This window comes from Leptidea sinapis, chromosome 23, assembly GCF_905404315.1.
Source record: "Leptidea sinapis chromosome 23, ilLepSina1.1, whole genome shotgun sequence".
In the NCBI taxonomy this organism is placed as follows: domain Eukaryota; kingdom Metazoa; phylum Arthropoda; class Insecta; order Lepidoptera; family Pieridae; genus Leptidea; species Leptidea sinapis.
Genome location: NC_066287.1, coordinates 11,410,473 through 11,428,041, shown reverse-complemented (window position 1 = coordinate 11,428,041; position 17,569 = coordinate 11,410,473). Strand labels below are relative to the sequence as shown.

General features: G+C 34.9%; 1 protein-coding gene across 15 annotated transcripts in view; it reads left to right on the top strand.

The window, feature by feature from the left end:
• The first annotated feature begins 9,438 nt into the window (after positions 1-9,438).
• Positions 9,439-17,569, top strand: part of LOC126971097 (inter-alpha-trypsin inhibitor heavy chain H4-like) — a 38,940-nt gene continuing 30,809 nt past the window's right edge. For 13 of the 15 annotated variants that reach the window (XM_050817246.1, XM_050817241.1, XM_050817245.1 and 10 more), the window contains exons 1-3: positions 9,440-9,625; positions 14,173-14,300; positions 15,418-15,623. In XM_050817246.1, coding sequence (XP_050673203.1) covers positions 14,181-14,300; positions 15,418-15,623 — 326 coding nt within the window. In that variant the 5' untranslated portion in view covers positions 9,440-9,625; positions 14,173-14,180. Of the gene's footprint in view, positions 9,626-14,172; positions 14,301-15,417; positions 15,624-17,569 lie in introns of all 15 variants that reach the window. The other 2 variants (XM_050817236.1, XM_050817233.1) reach the window with 1 other exon arrangement.

Sequence of the window (17,569 nt, the reverse complement as noted above, 5' to 3'; positions counted from 1 at the left end):
TTATGATTTCAACAATATGGATATCGTGTCCGAGGTTCTCGAGGGTACAGATAACGATTTTGTGATTATTTTTGAAATTCAAGATGGCCGACGCACAAAATTATGATGTCAGCAATATCGATACCGTATCCGAGGTTCTCGAGGGTGTCGAGGACGAATTTTGAGCGGTGGCCATCTTGGATTCCAAAAATGATCCCAAAATCGTTCTCTGCACCCTCGAGAACCTCGGACACGATATCCAAATTGCTGAAATTATAATTATGAGTGGCGGCCATCTTTGAATTCAAAAATGATCACAGAATCGTTCTCTGCACCCTCGACAATCTCGGACACGATATCCATATTGCTGAAATCATAATTAAGTGCGGCAGCCATCTTGGATTACAAAAATGATCACACAATCGTTCTCTGCACCCTCGAGAATCTCGGATACGATATCCATAATGTTGAAATCATAATTTTGCGCGTAATATAACATTTCTCTCATACGTCGATAAAAAATATTTACTTCAAAAATGCATAAAAAATATTATCACAGTAATTCCGTACTCTAGCACAACTGTAAGTTTTAAAAAATATTACGCGGTCCTTCTGGGTCGGCGGTCGTTGACCCGCATCGCTCGGTTCGTTCTCAGCCATGCCCGACGCCCGTGTCCATGCATACCTATCGAATCTAACGTTCGCGCAATTTTTACCTAAAGTGTTGGGAAAACCTCGCCTTAAACCAAAAGTAAAAACTACAAAATTACAATATACAAAACGAAAATTTAAACAGAAGAGTAAAGTTAAGAACAGGACACAACAACAATGATTTTATGATTTAGAGTTACAAATTTTTTACATTGAGTATAATATCACCTACTATTTTCTTAAATTATTGTATATTTAATGAAAATTTATTAATTTCATTACGATGTATATTGTAGCAACTACAAGAGCGCCTCACAAATCTATTTCCTGCATAATTGCTACATATAAAGTAATCTTAGAACGAGAGGAGATGCGCGGTGTTATAAATTTAATTAGATTTAACAAGGATGCTGAGTCAAGCTTACTGTTAATAAATTTAAATAGAAAAATTTGTTCGACATAGTTTCTTCTCTTAATTAGTGGAGATATTCTGTGTCTTTGGAACGTAGTGGCATAATCGATAAAAATATGCCCAGTCCGGTATTCCAATTATCTTAAGAACTTATTTTGTATACCTTCAATACGAGCGATATGAACTCGTAATGAGAGATCCAAATAACGCATGCAAACTCGAGGATACTGCGGATGAAAGCGTAGTAAAGAATTTTGAGTGTATTTGGTTGCCTAAATGGTTTTGACAAACGTAATACCATTCCTAATTGCTTATAAGCCTTAGAGGAAATGTTGTCGATATGAAGATTAAAGTTTAATTGAGAATCAAGGGTGTAGCCCTAGGTCCTTAATAGTTGTAGTTTCTTACTAGAAAGAAAGTAATCAAAAACAATTAAATTATGTTATTGAATAACATTTAGGATTTATGAACAGTTGCTTATTTTCACAAAATAATTCAAATCTTTGTAAAGGCTGATTTACACGTATCAAGTTGACTAAAAATTTACTAAATTTTAACTTAATTTTAAGTGACTTAACGCGTGTAAACAGTGAATTTAGTAAGAAGTTGCAAGTAAACAAGGTAGAATAGAATTTTGTCTATTTTTCGGTTAAGTTGGTGGGCGTGGCTAATCACTTGACACGTTTGGACAGGCAAAATTTAGTTAAATTTAAGTGAAAAGCATAAGCTGGCGGAGTGATTGCAACTTAGTTCCTACTTAATTTATAAATAAAAAATCTTTCAAAAATGTCGAAGTGGACGGAAGACACGACAATAAAGTTCATTGAAGAATACATAAAGGACGATTGTTTATGGAATATTAAAAGCTTAAATTACAGAAATAAGCAAGCAAAACAACATCGTCTTGCCGCTATAGCGTCAGCCATGGCGATTTCAAATTTTGGTGTTAAAGAAGTTGAAACAAAAATAATATTCATTTCTCCTGCTTATCCATTTTCTTACCCACAGTCTTTTAGGTATTCTTGCTTCTCTGATTATTTCATCTTTTACTTCATCCAATACCTCATTTAATACAATGTTGGTCGTCCGCTAGGGGTGTATTTGTTCTGTGGTCGTCCATCTTGAGCGAATAAATGAGTTTAACTAGTTATTTAGTATTTTTACGTGTAAACGGTTACTTAAAATTAAGTAGCTTGAAATTTAGTTAAGACTTGCCAACTTAATACGTGTAAATCAGCCTTAAGTCTGATTGTAACTGAACGCAATCTTCTCGAGATTTGAGTATTTTATATATCTTTGTATCATCTGTATGGAGCAAATGATGAGAGTTCCTAAAACACTTTTCTGTATCATTAACGTACAGTATAAACATAAAAGGCCCTAAATGTGAGCCCTGTGGTATACCCGAAGATATTTCAAGGTACCCAGGTACAGGGTTATACATTCAGATGTATAACCCTTTAGTGCAACAGCTTGGCTACGATTCGAAATATAAGAAATCAACCAACGAAGTAAGTCCTCGTGTATACCGAATTTCGACAATTTATTAATTAGCGTGGTATGGTTTAATTTATCGAAAGCTTCGGAGATGCGGTGTATACACTGCATCAACTTGATACCCTGAATCCATAGCATTAAGGATATAATCTGTATATAATACAAGATTGGTATCGACACTTCTTCCCCGGTAGAAGCCATGTTGCTATTGTGACATTTGTTGGGAGATCAACGCCGACAACTCGTTCGTTACAATCTTTTCCAATATTTTACCTAAAATACATAATTTGGAGATGGGCCTATATTGTCGTATATCGTGCTTATCACCTCCTTTATTGATGAGAGTAATAAGAGCCTTTTTCCAAATTGAAGGAAAACATCCTTCTGATAATTATTTAAAAAAAATTATAAATATAGGTGTAGATAATTCTTTCGAAAGTTTAGATATATGAGAGGATGTGTTCCATCAGCACCGAGGCTTTTTGTTACATCAACATGTTTTAGTTGTTTTTGAATGGAATCTAACGTAATATAGAATGGTAATGGTAATGGTATAGGGCTCCTGTTTCCGCAATTAAACCACTAGCATGGGTCCATTTTGCGTGCAGTAATGGCCGGTTACTCCAACCAGCCCAGCTCCTTCCAGAAGTTCAGAACATTCCTGGGGTGTTCACAGACTTCTTGGAGCGACCTTGTATTGGTTAAGGTTTTTGCCCGTTGGTTGGCCACCCCCGCACATTCCAGGATTACGTGAGCGACCGTTTCGTCTTCGGTCAGACAACCTCTGCACTTAGGGCTGTCCGTTAACGTAATATAGATATCAGACACGTTTACGGGAGAGTCTACCTGATAACCAACATTGGATGGGATAGTTGCACTAAAGGAGTTATTCACTGGTAAGAAAACGGAGTGAAAATATTCATTAAAATAATTGGCAAATGGTTTCACCGTCACTGGATACATTACCATCGTATAACATGTAGTTCTAGTTTCGAAGAAAATTTTGATTTTATGAAGCTCCAAAAGTATTTTGGGACTACTTTTATATTATCTTCAGAATATATTATATATTTATTGTAACATTCAGTTTGTAATCTACTGACGCGCTTACGCAATAGTTTAAACTCCTGGAAATCGCGGGGGTTATATTTTTTCCATCTTGAATGGGCCCTTAATTTTTCTCTAATAACTTTCATCAAAATTCGAGAGTACCAGGGTGGAAACTTATAAACCTTTTTTTTGAGGTATGTAGTCTTTAACTAGAGCAAGATATTGTGAATATAACCAACTGCTTCATCCGTATTCATTCCGTGCGTTATATTCCAGTCTACCTCCCATAATTCTTTACTTATGGTGTCGAAATTCGCTGCATGAAAAATGAACTTGGATTGAATATTTGCCTTTAAATATTTTGTGCGACGAAGAGGGAATATTATTTCGATTGCCTTGTGGTGTGGACCTTCCGGTGTAAGGGGAGACGCACAGCATGATATTTCACATTCATTGTTACTCAAGGCTAGATCTAGTATTCGGCCATTAGTGTTTAAACATCCATTATATTGTTCCGTATTTGATAAGCTCAAGAAATAAAAAAAGCAGCATTTGAATGATTATTTGTATTTAATGATAAATACAAGTTTGACTTTTTTTTATCAATAATGCATGAGATATGTTGAAATCACCTAATATTAAGGAAGTGTCACTAGAATAATTTTGCAACCGATCCGATACTGATGTAAACCACATGTATGCCACAGCTCCTCAGCGTGAGGAGACGAGTACCAATCATCGCGGCGGCGCGCATTCAGCCCCGACCTCACAGCTATCAGAATTACGCTACCGCGGGAGGCACCCCCCGCGCACCCCGCACCTGGTCTATCACGTCTATAAACGTTGTAACCACTACAAAAGTACTCGGCATCCTTGAAATCAGGTGTGGGCCAGGTCTCCGTTAGGAATATGATGTCATAATTAGTCTGCAAAACGTTACACATAATATAATCAGATTTAGTGCGTAATCCCCATACGTTCTGGTAATAAATATTAAGTGAATCTATGCAAGTCATTTGTGATACAAAAAATATATAAAACTATTAAAGTAAATTAAGACGTTACAAGCAATGCTGGATGTATATTTTAACAATTCAAAACGTAAGTGGCACTGCTATACAGAAATAATTTATAATAATAATATTTGTATTATACCCATAAAAATAAGGAAGACAAAAATGTTGGAAGTTCGTAAATATTATGATTTCATAATATAAGACATTTTTTATTGTTTACACACATAACACATGAAATATGTTTCTAGATAATGTTTGTTGTTGATACCATATACAAAAATAAATAAAGAGGGTAGACGCAAAATTTGTAACATCGTTGTTATCATTAATGCATCGCTTAAACTTTATAAGGAATAGATATTTTAGTCATTATAACTTAAGCAGATCGGATTTGTTAGCAATTCTAACTACCTTAGACTTATCATTTTTGTATTAAATACGTGTATGGAGAAATTTTTATTTCAAAAAGATCCAAATTTGAAAGAAATCTGAACAATTGTATAACAGATATTTAAACAATATGTTATGTTTTTAAAGTGATTACCCTCGCTTCTAGGATTAATACACAAATAAAATTTGAAAGACAAAATTTTATCCCGCATCGTTCATAAAATTTTGTCTTTCAAATTTTATTTGTGGAACAGATATTTCTTACTTCACTAATATCTTTGGATTGTTCAACAAAGTTAATTTGCAGTTGCAGGGTGACGATCTTAACTTGATTAAAACAAAATCAATAATATCGGCCTAAGTGGGTAAACTAATCCTGTATAAACTAAATTTAGGCAGAAAAGAATATTCGCAGTTTCCGCATTTATCAAAATTACCAGAAATGCTTCAAGATGATGACATTTTATTATATGTCACTCACTTGGACGCATCACACAAGGATTTGAGGATCTTTTAAATTTACAAATTCGTCAATGGTTAATAAAACTGTACAATACCTTATTCAGAAGTTCAACCAAGGCTATCAAAAGTTCTGGCTGCAACGCAATATTGAAACACAGTATCCTACATTACGGAACATTGCTGAAAAATACCTTATCGCTTTTCCATCATACCTAGTTGAAAAAAGCTTCTTTATGGGTACAAACATTTTGGCCAAACAATGAAACCGTTTGAAAATCAACGAACGTGGAGATTTAAGGCTGCAATTCACCAATATTGAACCGGATGTAGCTAGATTGGTAGATAGTCACTAGGTTCATGTATCACACTGAATTTTTTATTTTCTCTTTGTGAATTAATACTTTTTTAAATATTATTTCCTACCTACTTACGACAAAAAATTTAATTTAAAACACCTCTTATGCAAACCTTTACCTTTAATATTAATAAAATACTATTATTTATGTGCTACCTATTGATAGGTCAGTCAGTGCCAAGCCCAATATGATAAACAGCTTACTTACTGTAATTATTTAGTTTGTCTGGCCACGCGTGTCTATCCGCTTGGTTCTAGACGAAGCTCTCCCGCTTAAAGTCACGCGTGGCGAGTGTAGGTACCTTTATTACATTTGGCTTGGCACCGACTTCAAAGACTATCTATGTAGTACATACAAATGATAGTATTTTATTAATATTAAAGGTAAAGTTTTGCATAAGTGGTGTTTTAGATTAGATTTTTAGTTATTTGATACTTTTCAGTTTTTGAAGTCGTTTTTTTTTATTTTTTACGTTTTAGTGTCAGTTAATAATAATATATAATCAACCTGAATGAAAACTCAAAAAAAAGCCGTACACAGAAAACAATTATTTCATCCAAGTAGACAAAATATTTTATGGGACAAATAGCATCTATTTCACATTAAACAAAAGAAGAATTACTTAAATCGGATCATAAATCTCAGAGTAATCGGTGTACATACATAAGAAGAAATACCGATCGAATTGATAAGCTCCTCCTTTTTGAAGTCGGTTAAAAATGAAGCCAACTTTACTCACTTGACCAAGTGCAAAGTTTTCCAATTGGTACCTTAGTACCTAGGCATTTTGTATCAATGGGAAAAAACTAAAGATAGACGCCTTTATTCATAATAGTCTGCTAACTTAAAGCATTGCTAATTCTCACTCTGTCTTCTTCTATTGACCTAAGTCAGAATGAAAAATAACACTCTGTAGCAGCTGTCTTTAGTTAGCGGACCATTATGAATATGGGAGTTGATCTTAAAAGTAGGTAATTTGGCCATGGGGTTCTGAGGTAACAGTTCATTTTGGAAAAGGGGTCAGTGGTCCAAAATAATTTTGTGATCCCTGCTCTAGGCAATAAAATTTGTGTACTTTCAAGCCAGTCGCGTCAAAATTAGTTTTTTTATTAATAAATTCCGTGGTGAGCGCGCCTGGTTTTTTCTTAATTTCAAACCAAGTAAAGCCGCGTACCGGCACGCTGACGCCATTTTGGCGTAATAGAGCGCTGGGTTACTGGCAAGTAAGTAAGGCAAAACAAGTTGTTCCCTTGACAACATCTAATAACATCCTAAGATGATAACATTCCAGATTATTGGGATGTATTGTATAAATTCTACCGAGAGTATTCAGGAGTACGGCGTCATTGCTTAGTTATGAGTATAAATAACGTTTAGCAAGGCAACATGGCAGTCATTATTTAGTAAGTGTAAATATGTTCATGTTTATTTATATGAGTTCAATTATTATGCCATCAAAAACATTTATTTGTAAAAAAAACCAAGTCTTGCAACTTAGTTCTTCTACCGTAAAAAGTTGTGAGATCCATGTGATACCAAGCCTGTCAATTTATACTAAGTTATATCGTAATGAGCCTACCTAACAACAGTGACCATAATATAGTATTAAAACTATTCTATGTTTTAAATATATAGATAACCTTGGCGGCTGTGAACACATTGAAAAGAATTGCGGCGAGCTGTTAGCCTCTATTTTCAGCAAACGCATGCAAGCTAAAACAAAGAGACTGACGTATCGCGAGTGTAAGCCGTAGCTGTCGTGCACACAAAAACAAACCTGGCCTGTTGTCATACATTTCCTAGCTGGCTCTCTCTATAGTCTATACTCTAGACGTACTTACCTATAAAATATCTAAGTGTGAATGTTATTGCTATATAAAAACAGAACGCAAAATAGTTCTAAGTTTTAAGTTTTCGTCGCTGTCTAAGTTTTAAACACACCTTGTTAAACATGTTTATGATAACCTGCATTTTAAGAAGTAAGTAAAACTATTTTTTTATTCTATCAAGTGGATTGATGCTCCTTTTCCTCGGCAAACTTCGTTGCGTGCAGAAAATAAACCAATTATTATCTTTGTCGATTCTTGGAAGCCGCGGTATTTCTTATCAAGCTATACACAGCGTCTTCGGAAATTCCCGCAATTTAAATATGTGTTGTCGTTCATAAATATGCCTCACGACCCGAATAACATTTGTTAATAATTGAAATTTTAATTAAAACTAGCTTTTACCGCGTATCCCACTCCTTGGGGGTCTTAATAAACAAATAAAATTTGAAAAACAAAATTTTATGAACGATGCGGGATTCGAACCCACGACTGCCGGCGTTCCGTGCCGGTGCTCTATTTAATCCTAGAAGTGAGGGTTATCACTTTAAAAACATAACATATTGTTTAGATTTACAAGAGCGACATCTCAAGTCAATTTCCTAATATGGAAATATTGGGGTTGTGCAGGTTATCAACTGTAAAGTAGATCCTGTAGATGAAGCCACAACCTGAGAGTTGAACAAAGCAAACAGAATTTTATAACGAGGCGGTATTCGAACGGTTAGCTCAGTTGGTTAGAGCACCGGCAAGGAACGCCGGAGGTCGTGAACGAATTTTGTTTTTCTAATTTTATTTGTGTATTAATCCTAGAAGTGATGGTTATCACTTTAAAAACATAACATATCGTCTTAATAAAGTCACCTTAAATTGATAATTAAATTTTAGTTTGATATAAACGATTAAAAAATAAGAAGTAAGAAGTAAAAATAACAATGGGTCGCTGGTATGATTGCCTTAAACTAGATGTACCTTGACAGGCGGACAGACGGGCATGATTGTTCTGGATCTCACTCGGACGTAGAGAACTCTAAAACATAATATAAATAAACCGATGACCCGGTGTTGAGGCTTTACCCGACATGCTCACGACATATGCTTTTTTGCTCTAAATAAGTAGTGATTTTCACTTTTATAACACTAACTAATTCTAGTAGGCTTCATGAGATACCTAATAGCTTTAAGGCTGCTTTAATACACTTCACTACACTGCTTACTAAAGGCTCGTAAATCCTACTACTCCACGCCTGAATATCTAAGTGATCGGACAGCCTGGGACTAGATTATGATTATTTTATAGCAATAACAATGACAGTACAATATTGTATATTTCGTTAAAAAGAATGCTGGGAGGGTTTTCTTAGGCCGCTTCTTCTCTCTCAGAGCGCCATTTGTTTCCGAAGCGGTGTTAGTGTTAGAAATTACATCAATCAGAATTCTAGAGGATTCCATTTTGAGAAAATGAGTGCCTTTTATTCCTTTACATAACACATGTCGAATTGGTGAAAGACAAAACTAGCGGAAATAACACTCAAGAAAAACTCATAGCTCTTTATTTGGATAGTTATTATTGAAATGAACAATGTTTCATTCAATAAAAATTCAACCAGTATGAAGTACTAAGAACGCCACATTCAATTAGGCGCCTAATTGCCTGCCTGCCTGCATTGTATTGTTCGCAGGCTGCGAGGCAACTTTACACAGCAAAAAGTATCAAGATCATTTTACCTATGTAGACGGTAGAAACCCGTCTACAAACGTAAACAGTCAGTATACATATAGGCAAAACGTGATTGTTTTCGTAACGAGTTCCTCAGCCGCTGACAATCGAAACACACGTCGATTGATTCCGCTCGGACTGGCCAGTGCCCAGTGTCGACTATCGTGTTGACTCGAGTGGTTAGTACATGAGCTCACGAAGCATCACTACAGGAATCAAAGCATTTCTCAATTGAAGCAATCATCTCGTTGAGCGTAAACAAATCGGTGAGTAGGTATTGCCGCTTATATAACAATAACATTTTTATTTTTTTGTTTAAATGCTGCATTTGTTTCTGTGGCATTACAATGAGTTATCCGGTTCTAATGAGCGCGAATGACCGATTATACCGCCATAGAGGCTAGATTACGGCGAGTTTTGCGACCGGCTTTACCACTTTCATAATAACTTTTTAAGGCAGCTTAAAATTAAATTTCCTCAGTAGGTACCTAAGGTAATTTAAGAAGTTCTAAGACCGTTATAGTCGGTAAGGCGTCAAAAAAGTTTTATTAATAAGTCTTATATTTTCCTGTCTATCTTGAAATACCAAGGTCAAGATGGGTCACGATATCGCTTATTCATATCGAATGCGCATGCAATAATAAACAATATATCTACCTACTAAAACCGTTTAACATGTCTTTTAGTTTTTTTCTTGACGAAGGAGAATGAGGTAATTGATGTCTGTTCTAGTCATTGTACTTCATACATAAATAAATTACTTAACCGAAACGCAATGTGCATCTATACTAATATTATAAAGAGGAAAGATTTGATTGTTTGTTTGCATTGATTAGGCTCCGAAACTACGGAACCGATTTGAAAAATTCTTTCAATGTTGTGAAGCTACATTATCCCCGGCCTACATAGGCTATATTATATTTAAAAAAAAAACTAGAGATCCTTACTAAAACTCCCATAATGTAACCCAAGTTGTAAAAAAAATACTTAAATATTCATTATGTATATCGCGTGCGCTGCAATAAGTACTGATTATTATTATTGATGATAGAATGAAATAATGTACTACGACTTTGTAGAACCGAGCACATCATTATTTACAAAAAAACAACCGCTTTCAAAAACACTATTCCAAAACAATATATATTATGTGCATAAAAAGTATAAGAATAATTGCGTATTTTTATACAATCTAATTAATTAATCTAATTCTAATTTTTTTTATTTTATGATTTTTAGTGAATTTGAAGTACACTAACTAACAATTTGTCTAAATATGTGTAAATATACTAAATTTTTCAATGCAGCAATGAACATAAGTACTTTGCAATTTGATTACAGACAGTGTTTCGTTACTTTGTCATGGAGTCCGTAATCAGAACCTAACCAAACTCTCACCAAACTATCTTTGAAGTATATGCATTCCAATAAAAAAAGAATCATCGAAATCGGTTGGCGCGATATTGAGTTAAATGTAAATTTATCATCCACTTTGCCATACGTATGTATAGCAAAATTTAAGACTTTTATGGTTTTCTCATGGATACCACTTTCAGATCTGGACCAAATTAAAATAGAACCACTCGGGAAGCACCAGCTTTCAAAGAAAAAAAGAATTATAAAAATCGGTTCATACAGTCGAAAGTTTTGGAGGTAACAAACATTAAAAAAAAAATAGCGACGAATTGAGAACCTCCTCCTTTTTTGAAGTCGGTTAAAAACTGTCGCAACAGCTTATGTTATACGTATTCTTTTATATAAAAAAAATAATGGTAATATCTCGACTCGTGCTCAGTCCTGTGTGTACGTGGGTGAAGTCGCGGGGAATCAACTAGTTTTTAAAATATAATATGCATCGTAGAAGCGAAACAACAGTTTTAATTCACTTTCTTATCAAAGTTACCCGGATAGCGTTCAACATAATATACCTATCATATTATGAAAAATAAATAATTCCACTTATCATTTTTTCTACATAAGAGCTGGTGCGACTGACCACTAGAACCCATTAAGATTAAGTATAATGTAAACATCTTAGGTGATACTGTAAGTTTCTGGATTCGCATAAATAATGCTACATAGTTATGTTTAAATGATAGGATATATTTATTATTAGCACACTTTTGCATTCTTTGGTGGCGAATAAAGCAGTTTTATCAGTCTTCCTGAAGGACGTCTTGAATGGCCTCTTGGAATGCACTCACCGACTCCTCAGGGTTTGTAAATTCTAATTCAAGTATTTTTTATTTATTTAAATCACATTGAATTGAAAGTCAAAAACTACCACCCATTCGAAAAAGTATACCTCAGACCTGAGAAGAACGGGCGCAAGAAACTCAGAGGGCTTCTTTTTTTTTTCATAAAAATATCGTACAATAAAACGTATTATTTAAAGGGGTGCGGTCCCTCCATTCCCAACCATTTAGAAAGTTATTTATGTTTTAGTAACCTTCACCACAAAAACGTTTTTTAATAATTATTTTGAATTTCGTAACACATTTGTTTTACACATTTTCTGGAATCTTGTTGTATTAGCATATACATCGCCCCAAATCGTATACATCCCCGCTTATCTTTAATTTTCTGAAATAAAATAATCACAAGGTGCAACGTTAAGACTGTATGGCAGATGCATCATCATCTCTATATCTGTGTAAGTACTTCAAAAGCTAATTCGTTTAAATTCGTATTTATGTGATAAACCACGCCTTTCACAAACTGTCAAAATCTCTGGCTAAGCAAGTATTTACTCACCAATCTGCAGTACCTACTGATCTTCGGTTTCCAAGCGATACTATCCAATTTTTTCTCAGGAGGTTTTGTATAGTTTGGTTGTGAAAGAAAGTTTCTTGAAAACCGTACTATACAGGAATGGCAGACATCCAGATGGGGGATGATTTAGATGATAACTTTTAACATTGAACACGATTCATATATTGGATGCAGCACCTTACAAAATAATTTGTTATGTATATTACAGCCATTGTAAAATACTCTATGGATTATTAAGAGTGGCCGTTGAGTTTCTTGCATGTTCTAACGAGCACTACTTTTTCCAAAGATAATATGGCAGCTTCAGTAATTTAAAAGAAATAATACAGGAATAAGGTCAAACAGCTCTTCGGAACAGCTTAGATATTCGGATCTATTATCTACCTAACCTTGTGGAAAAAACCACAAGGTAGTATTTGTATGCGGATGAAACTTCACTCAAATACAAAATGGAAAGAAACCGAGTGGCTTATGACGAAGTTAACAATGTTCTATCGGACATCGTGTACCGGTTTAGCCACAATAGCCTATTGTTAAATAATAATAACCTTAAGTCTTATATATAAAATTCTCGTGTCCCGGTGTTTGTTACCAAACTCCTCCGAAACGGCTGAAGCGGTTTGTATGAAACTTTGTGTACATATCGGGTCATAGATAAAGGTCACCCACCCGTAAACACATTTTTTTTATATTTTTTTGACATTTTTTTTGTTATTTTATTATGATTCATCATTAAAAATACATACAATTTCAAATTTTCAACCGTCTACGATCAACACCTATTTTAGTATCGCTCCACAGATACGCAATAGAGTTGCAAGATAGCAATCGAATATAATGAATAATCATAATTTATCGTACTTCAATAATGAAGATCTGAGAATCGGTCGTTATCTATTTTTATACCCCAAAAATTTTATTATTGATTTTTTTTTATTACTTTATATGGCAATACAACGTTTGCTGGGTCAGCTAGTAATATATAAAATTTTCCAACCTATATGTCAAAAATGTAGATGCCAATGTTTTGTTAAGCGAAGAGGTGGTAGAACCGGTGGAATCTGCTATGTTTTTTGAATTTACTTCTGCCGAATTCCACCTCCACGCGACACGCTACAAATTAGGATATTATCATTCCCACCATCTGGTATGTGTGGCGTTCCTCCACGAAGTTTTTTTTCAATGAATTTGCTTCCACGTACAACCAAGCTGTGGCAAGCAAAAACAGCGCGTAAACCTTTCTAAAAGGCCGGAAACGCTCCTGTAATTCCTCTGGTGTTGCATCACGTACTATCGTACGATCACTAGGATCGTTTGTCCTGCTCATCCATAAAATATTTCCTGACATTACTCTCCATTCCAAAGTACAATGGGGACTTTATATTGAAGGATTGGCTAATAGACTCAGTTCTGCAGTATACGCGGTTAAAAAGAAGTTAATTGTCTATTAACTGACATAGAGACGGGGCGATTTTTCTTCAGTTATTTTCATAGTAATATGTCCTATGGCATTTTGCAATAGGGGAGTGCATTATTGTGCTGCAGAAGAGGGCTATTCGCGCTATTTATAACCGAGGTCCTAAAGAATTATTAAGAGAAAAATTTTTTTTTGCCTCTCGTCATACTCTCGATGATGTAATTGTACATAACATTACATAGGAATATTAGCGAATTTTCTAGAAACTATGATAAGCATAATGTTAACACGAGGAACAATCATAAACCTTTTATTCCCACTGTACCTATTTTTTATTTTGTAATGGGACAGTGATGCCACACAAAGTATAAACATAATTTAAAAAAGGAGATTATAAGTTAATATAGATTTTTTTTGTAACATCTATAAAAAAGCCAAAGTGTCGACGAATAGCACATAGATGTCATAAATACTTGGGATTAAGTTAAAATCATCGAAATATATTAAAAGAAAAATATTGACGTTTCCGAATAAATGTAATATTTACCTCCGGAATAATTTTCGTATCCTGCATATTTTGATTTGGTTAAAATTAAATTCTTTGATTTAATATGTTTTTTATAGTTCCTACGATGCGACGATTGAAGCGTTTGGAAAAAGGGGTGGTGCTGTTGATATTCTTTATATCAACAGTGAAGTCTGCAGCAGTACCCACAGAAGATTCTTTAGTGCTTACAACATCGGGAGATGAGGTATGAAATTAAATTTTATTACACGTTCACGATATTGGAACGTTACGCTAATATTAAGCTCCACTTTTTTAAATGAAATTGATTCAGAACAGCAAAATCACTAGAGACTCTGCGAACCATTATTAATTTCCTTCAACTAACTTTATATTAGATGCTTAATAGCGGAATGCAATTATCGTTTTGTACTAAATTTTTTTTTTTTTGTACAGTAGAATATTATAATACAAATGGTATTATTATAGAATTATTATCATTTCATCTTAAGGGAAGGTCATTTATATATGTCTTTGTATAATTCTCGGGACCTGTATCAACAAGTCTCTGAAGGCGTTTTGCATTCCTACTTAAAAGTATTTTTTGAAGCTTGTAGAAGTTTGTCCAAATCGTGGAAGAAATGGTTGTAGATTGGGTCCAGGTCTGGCGAGTACGTATTTTTTTTATAAAAGAGGGGGCAAACGGGCAAGAGGCTAATGGGATGGGGAGATGTGAGGCAACCGCCCATGGACATCCGCAACAACAGGTGTGTCAAGAAATGCGATGCTGGCCTTTAAGGTGGGAGTAGGTATACTTTTTCTTGAAGGTCCCTAAGTTGTATCTGTACGGGAAGACCGCAGCCGGTAATTGATTCCACAAAGTGGGTTTAAGTTTCTTAGGGATCGGGTGCACTAAAGCCGTCTTGAATAATTTCGGGACTACGCCTGATGAGTAGGAGAGCCGGAAAAGACGGATAAGAACCGGCGCCAGTTCCGGAGCACATGCCCGCAGCACTATCGGGGGAATGCCATTGGAACGTAGGATGGTGAATGGATTTCAAATGGGTGTTCTATAGAGTTCAAACGGGCTCTCGAGCCGCGTGAGGTCTCGCATTATAATGGAGCAATAATGGTGAAGATCGGTTGACGGATCGGGGCTGTCTCACTATGTTTACCCATCATTGTCCGTAATTCTGACAATACAGATTATTGCTTGACCGTACCTGAGGACACTGTAGTGAGTTACACCATAATGTAACCACGAAATAGTTATCATCACTTCTCTTCGTTTCACATCAAACCATGCTCCTAAACCTTGTACTTTTTTATTACCAGCAATTCACTATATCCAGATATAATTTAAGGTCCCTGTAAGCACGGAAGCAGCGCCGACCACAGAGGGGCCCCTCCTTCCAATAAAACTGTCAGAAATGCGGGTACACTCTGAAATAGCATTACGCTACGCACGCACTGCTGTCACAGCCACTGTCCGAAACCCCGCCAAAAAATCGCAAGAAGCTTTCTTCAGAGTCCTTCTGCCGGAGACTGCTTTTATTAGCGGGTTCATAATGTAAGACCATTTTTTTTCCAGCAATTTTTGGAATTTTAAAGCTTTCGTATTTTAAATTGTTCTTATTTTTATGTACATAATAAATTAGCTTATTAACTTATTATTCTTCCTCTATTTCTTAGTACAATATTTTATTAAATAATAAATATTTTTAACCTTTACTACTCTGTATTACCAATTACCAGTTGGTCTTTAGTCTTCTTAAAATAATAATGGTGCACCTATTGATAAACGGAATCATGACGTATAACCCCCGCGCATTGGAACAGGCAGAGATTCTTGTCTAGTAAACGTCCGTATGATGTCAGCAAGGACTCGTCTGTATGGAGACGATATTTTTGATTGTTGAATTTTATAACCTAACCTAAGCTCACTTACGGCCGTTCCCAATATACTATCCACAGATAGACATAAATGACTACCTTCTACTGTCAATAATTAGCTGTCAATAATCTGAAGCTGTCCCAATATACCCGATAAGTCATTCTTATCGCTAGTTCACTGTTGCAATTTCCATACAAACTTCTACCCCTAGTTAGCTATACGTCGTCCCATTGTCAGACAGCGTGTACGGATAAGATGAGTTACCGTCGATAAGTTTATTGGGACAGAAAAGTTAACTATAGTTACGATTTTTTATCCACAACCGAAGATAGACTGAATATTGGGAACGGCCGTAAGATATCGGCGGTCTGTCCTTATTTCTATACACAGGGATAATACCCATAAGAGTGAACAATGATTTGAATAGTATCGCATCGCTAGGGCTGCCAACTTTCATTGCAAGCAATGAGTATGTCGGATTGCAAAGAGGATGAATTAAGAGTACAGTTTAATATATGTAATATGCATGAATCTAGAATTTTTTAAACATTTTTTTCCTCCAACAACTTGTCACATTGAGATTAACTATATGTTGACCTGACTGATTGTGGTTCCCTGCAGAAACGTAGGTACCTTAGTTTTGTGTCTGACTACCACCAAAAGTTTGGTTCATTAAATACAGCATCTTTTTGTATCGTGTCCCTCTATTAGTATGGCAGGTATGTGCCAAAAAGTCAGTATATTATGTACAAATGTGATAGTGGCTCTAGATTACAGAATGCACATACTCTATTTTTGAGTACGGTTGTCATCCCTACACATCGCACAACGACCTAAAGCGTTGCGTTCGTGAATACTTATACCGGCACTCACTTTCTTCAAACTGTTTGTTTGACGGTAGATAAATCGGTACCCATTTCTAAGTTCTAAGTATATTAAGAATAATTAATATAATTTATTACATGCCCACACATAAAATAACAATCTAAATACCTTAATATGCTGTGTGACAAAAGATAATGCTGATGCTCAACCATTACTGGCTGCAGCGCTGATTTTCAGCACCAAAATTCGAGAAAGAAAAAAAAAACATTTAAATAATTACATGCCCTGCCATCTTTGATATAAACATAATGTTGTAAACATATTATACAATTAAAATACTATAAATATAATAAAAGTCCGGTCAATTTAGACATTCGAAGTTACATAAAGTCCCAACAAGCTGAAAATCAGTGAAATTGTTAAAAACATAATTATAAACCATGTTTAAAAGTTCCCTATCATTCACGTGTATGGAATTTTTTTTTATTCAAGGTCAAAGGTCAAAAAAAAATAGTTTTTCGCGTTTTTCAGCAAAACGGTAAGTTTTATCATAAAAGTACCTCAGACAAAATTGTAGATCATAAAATTATCTATAAAAATGTATTAATACATTTTTTCTTACGAGCCACCGTTTCTGAGATATAACGATTCAAAAAGTTATAAAAGTTGTTATCGTCATAATATGCACAAGTTTCCACGCCACCTAGGAGGTAGTGTACTTAGCGCGTTTTTTATAACCTTCAAAAATTTTTCCATATACGGGAATGATGGGGAACTTTTAAACATTGTTTATAATT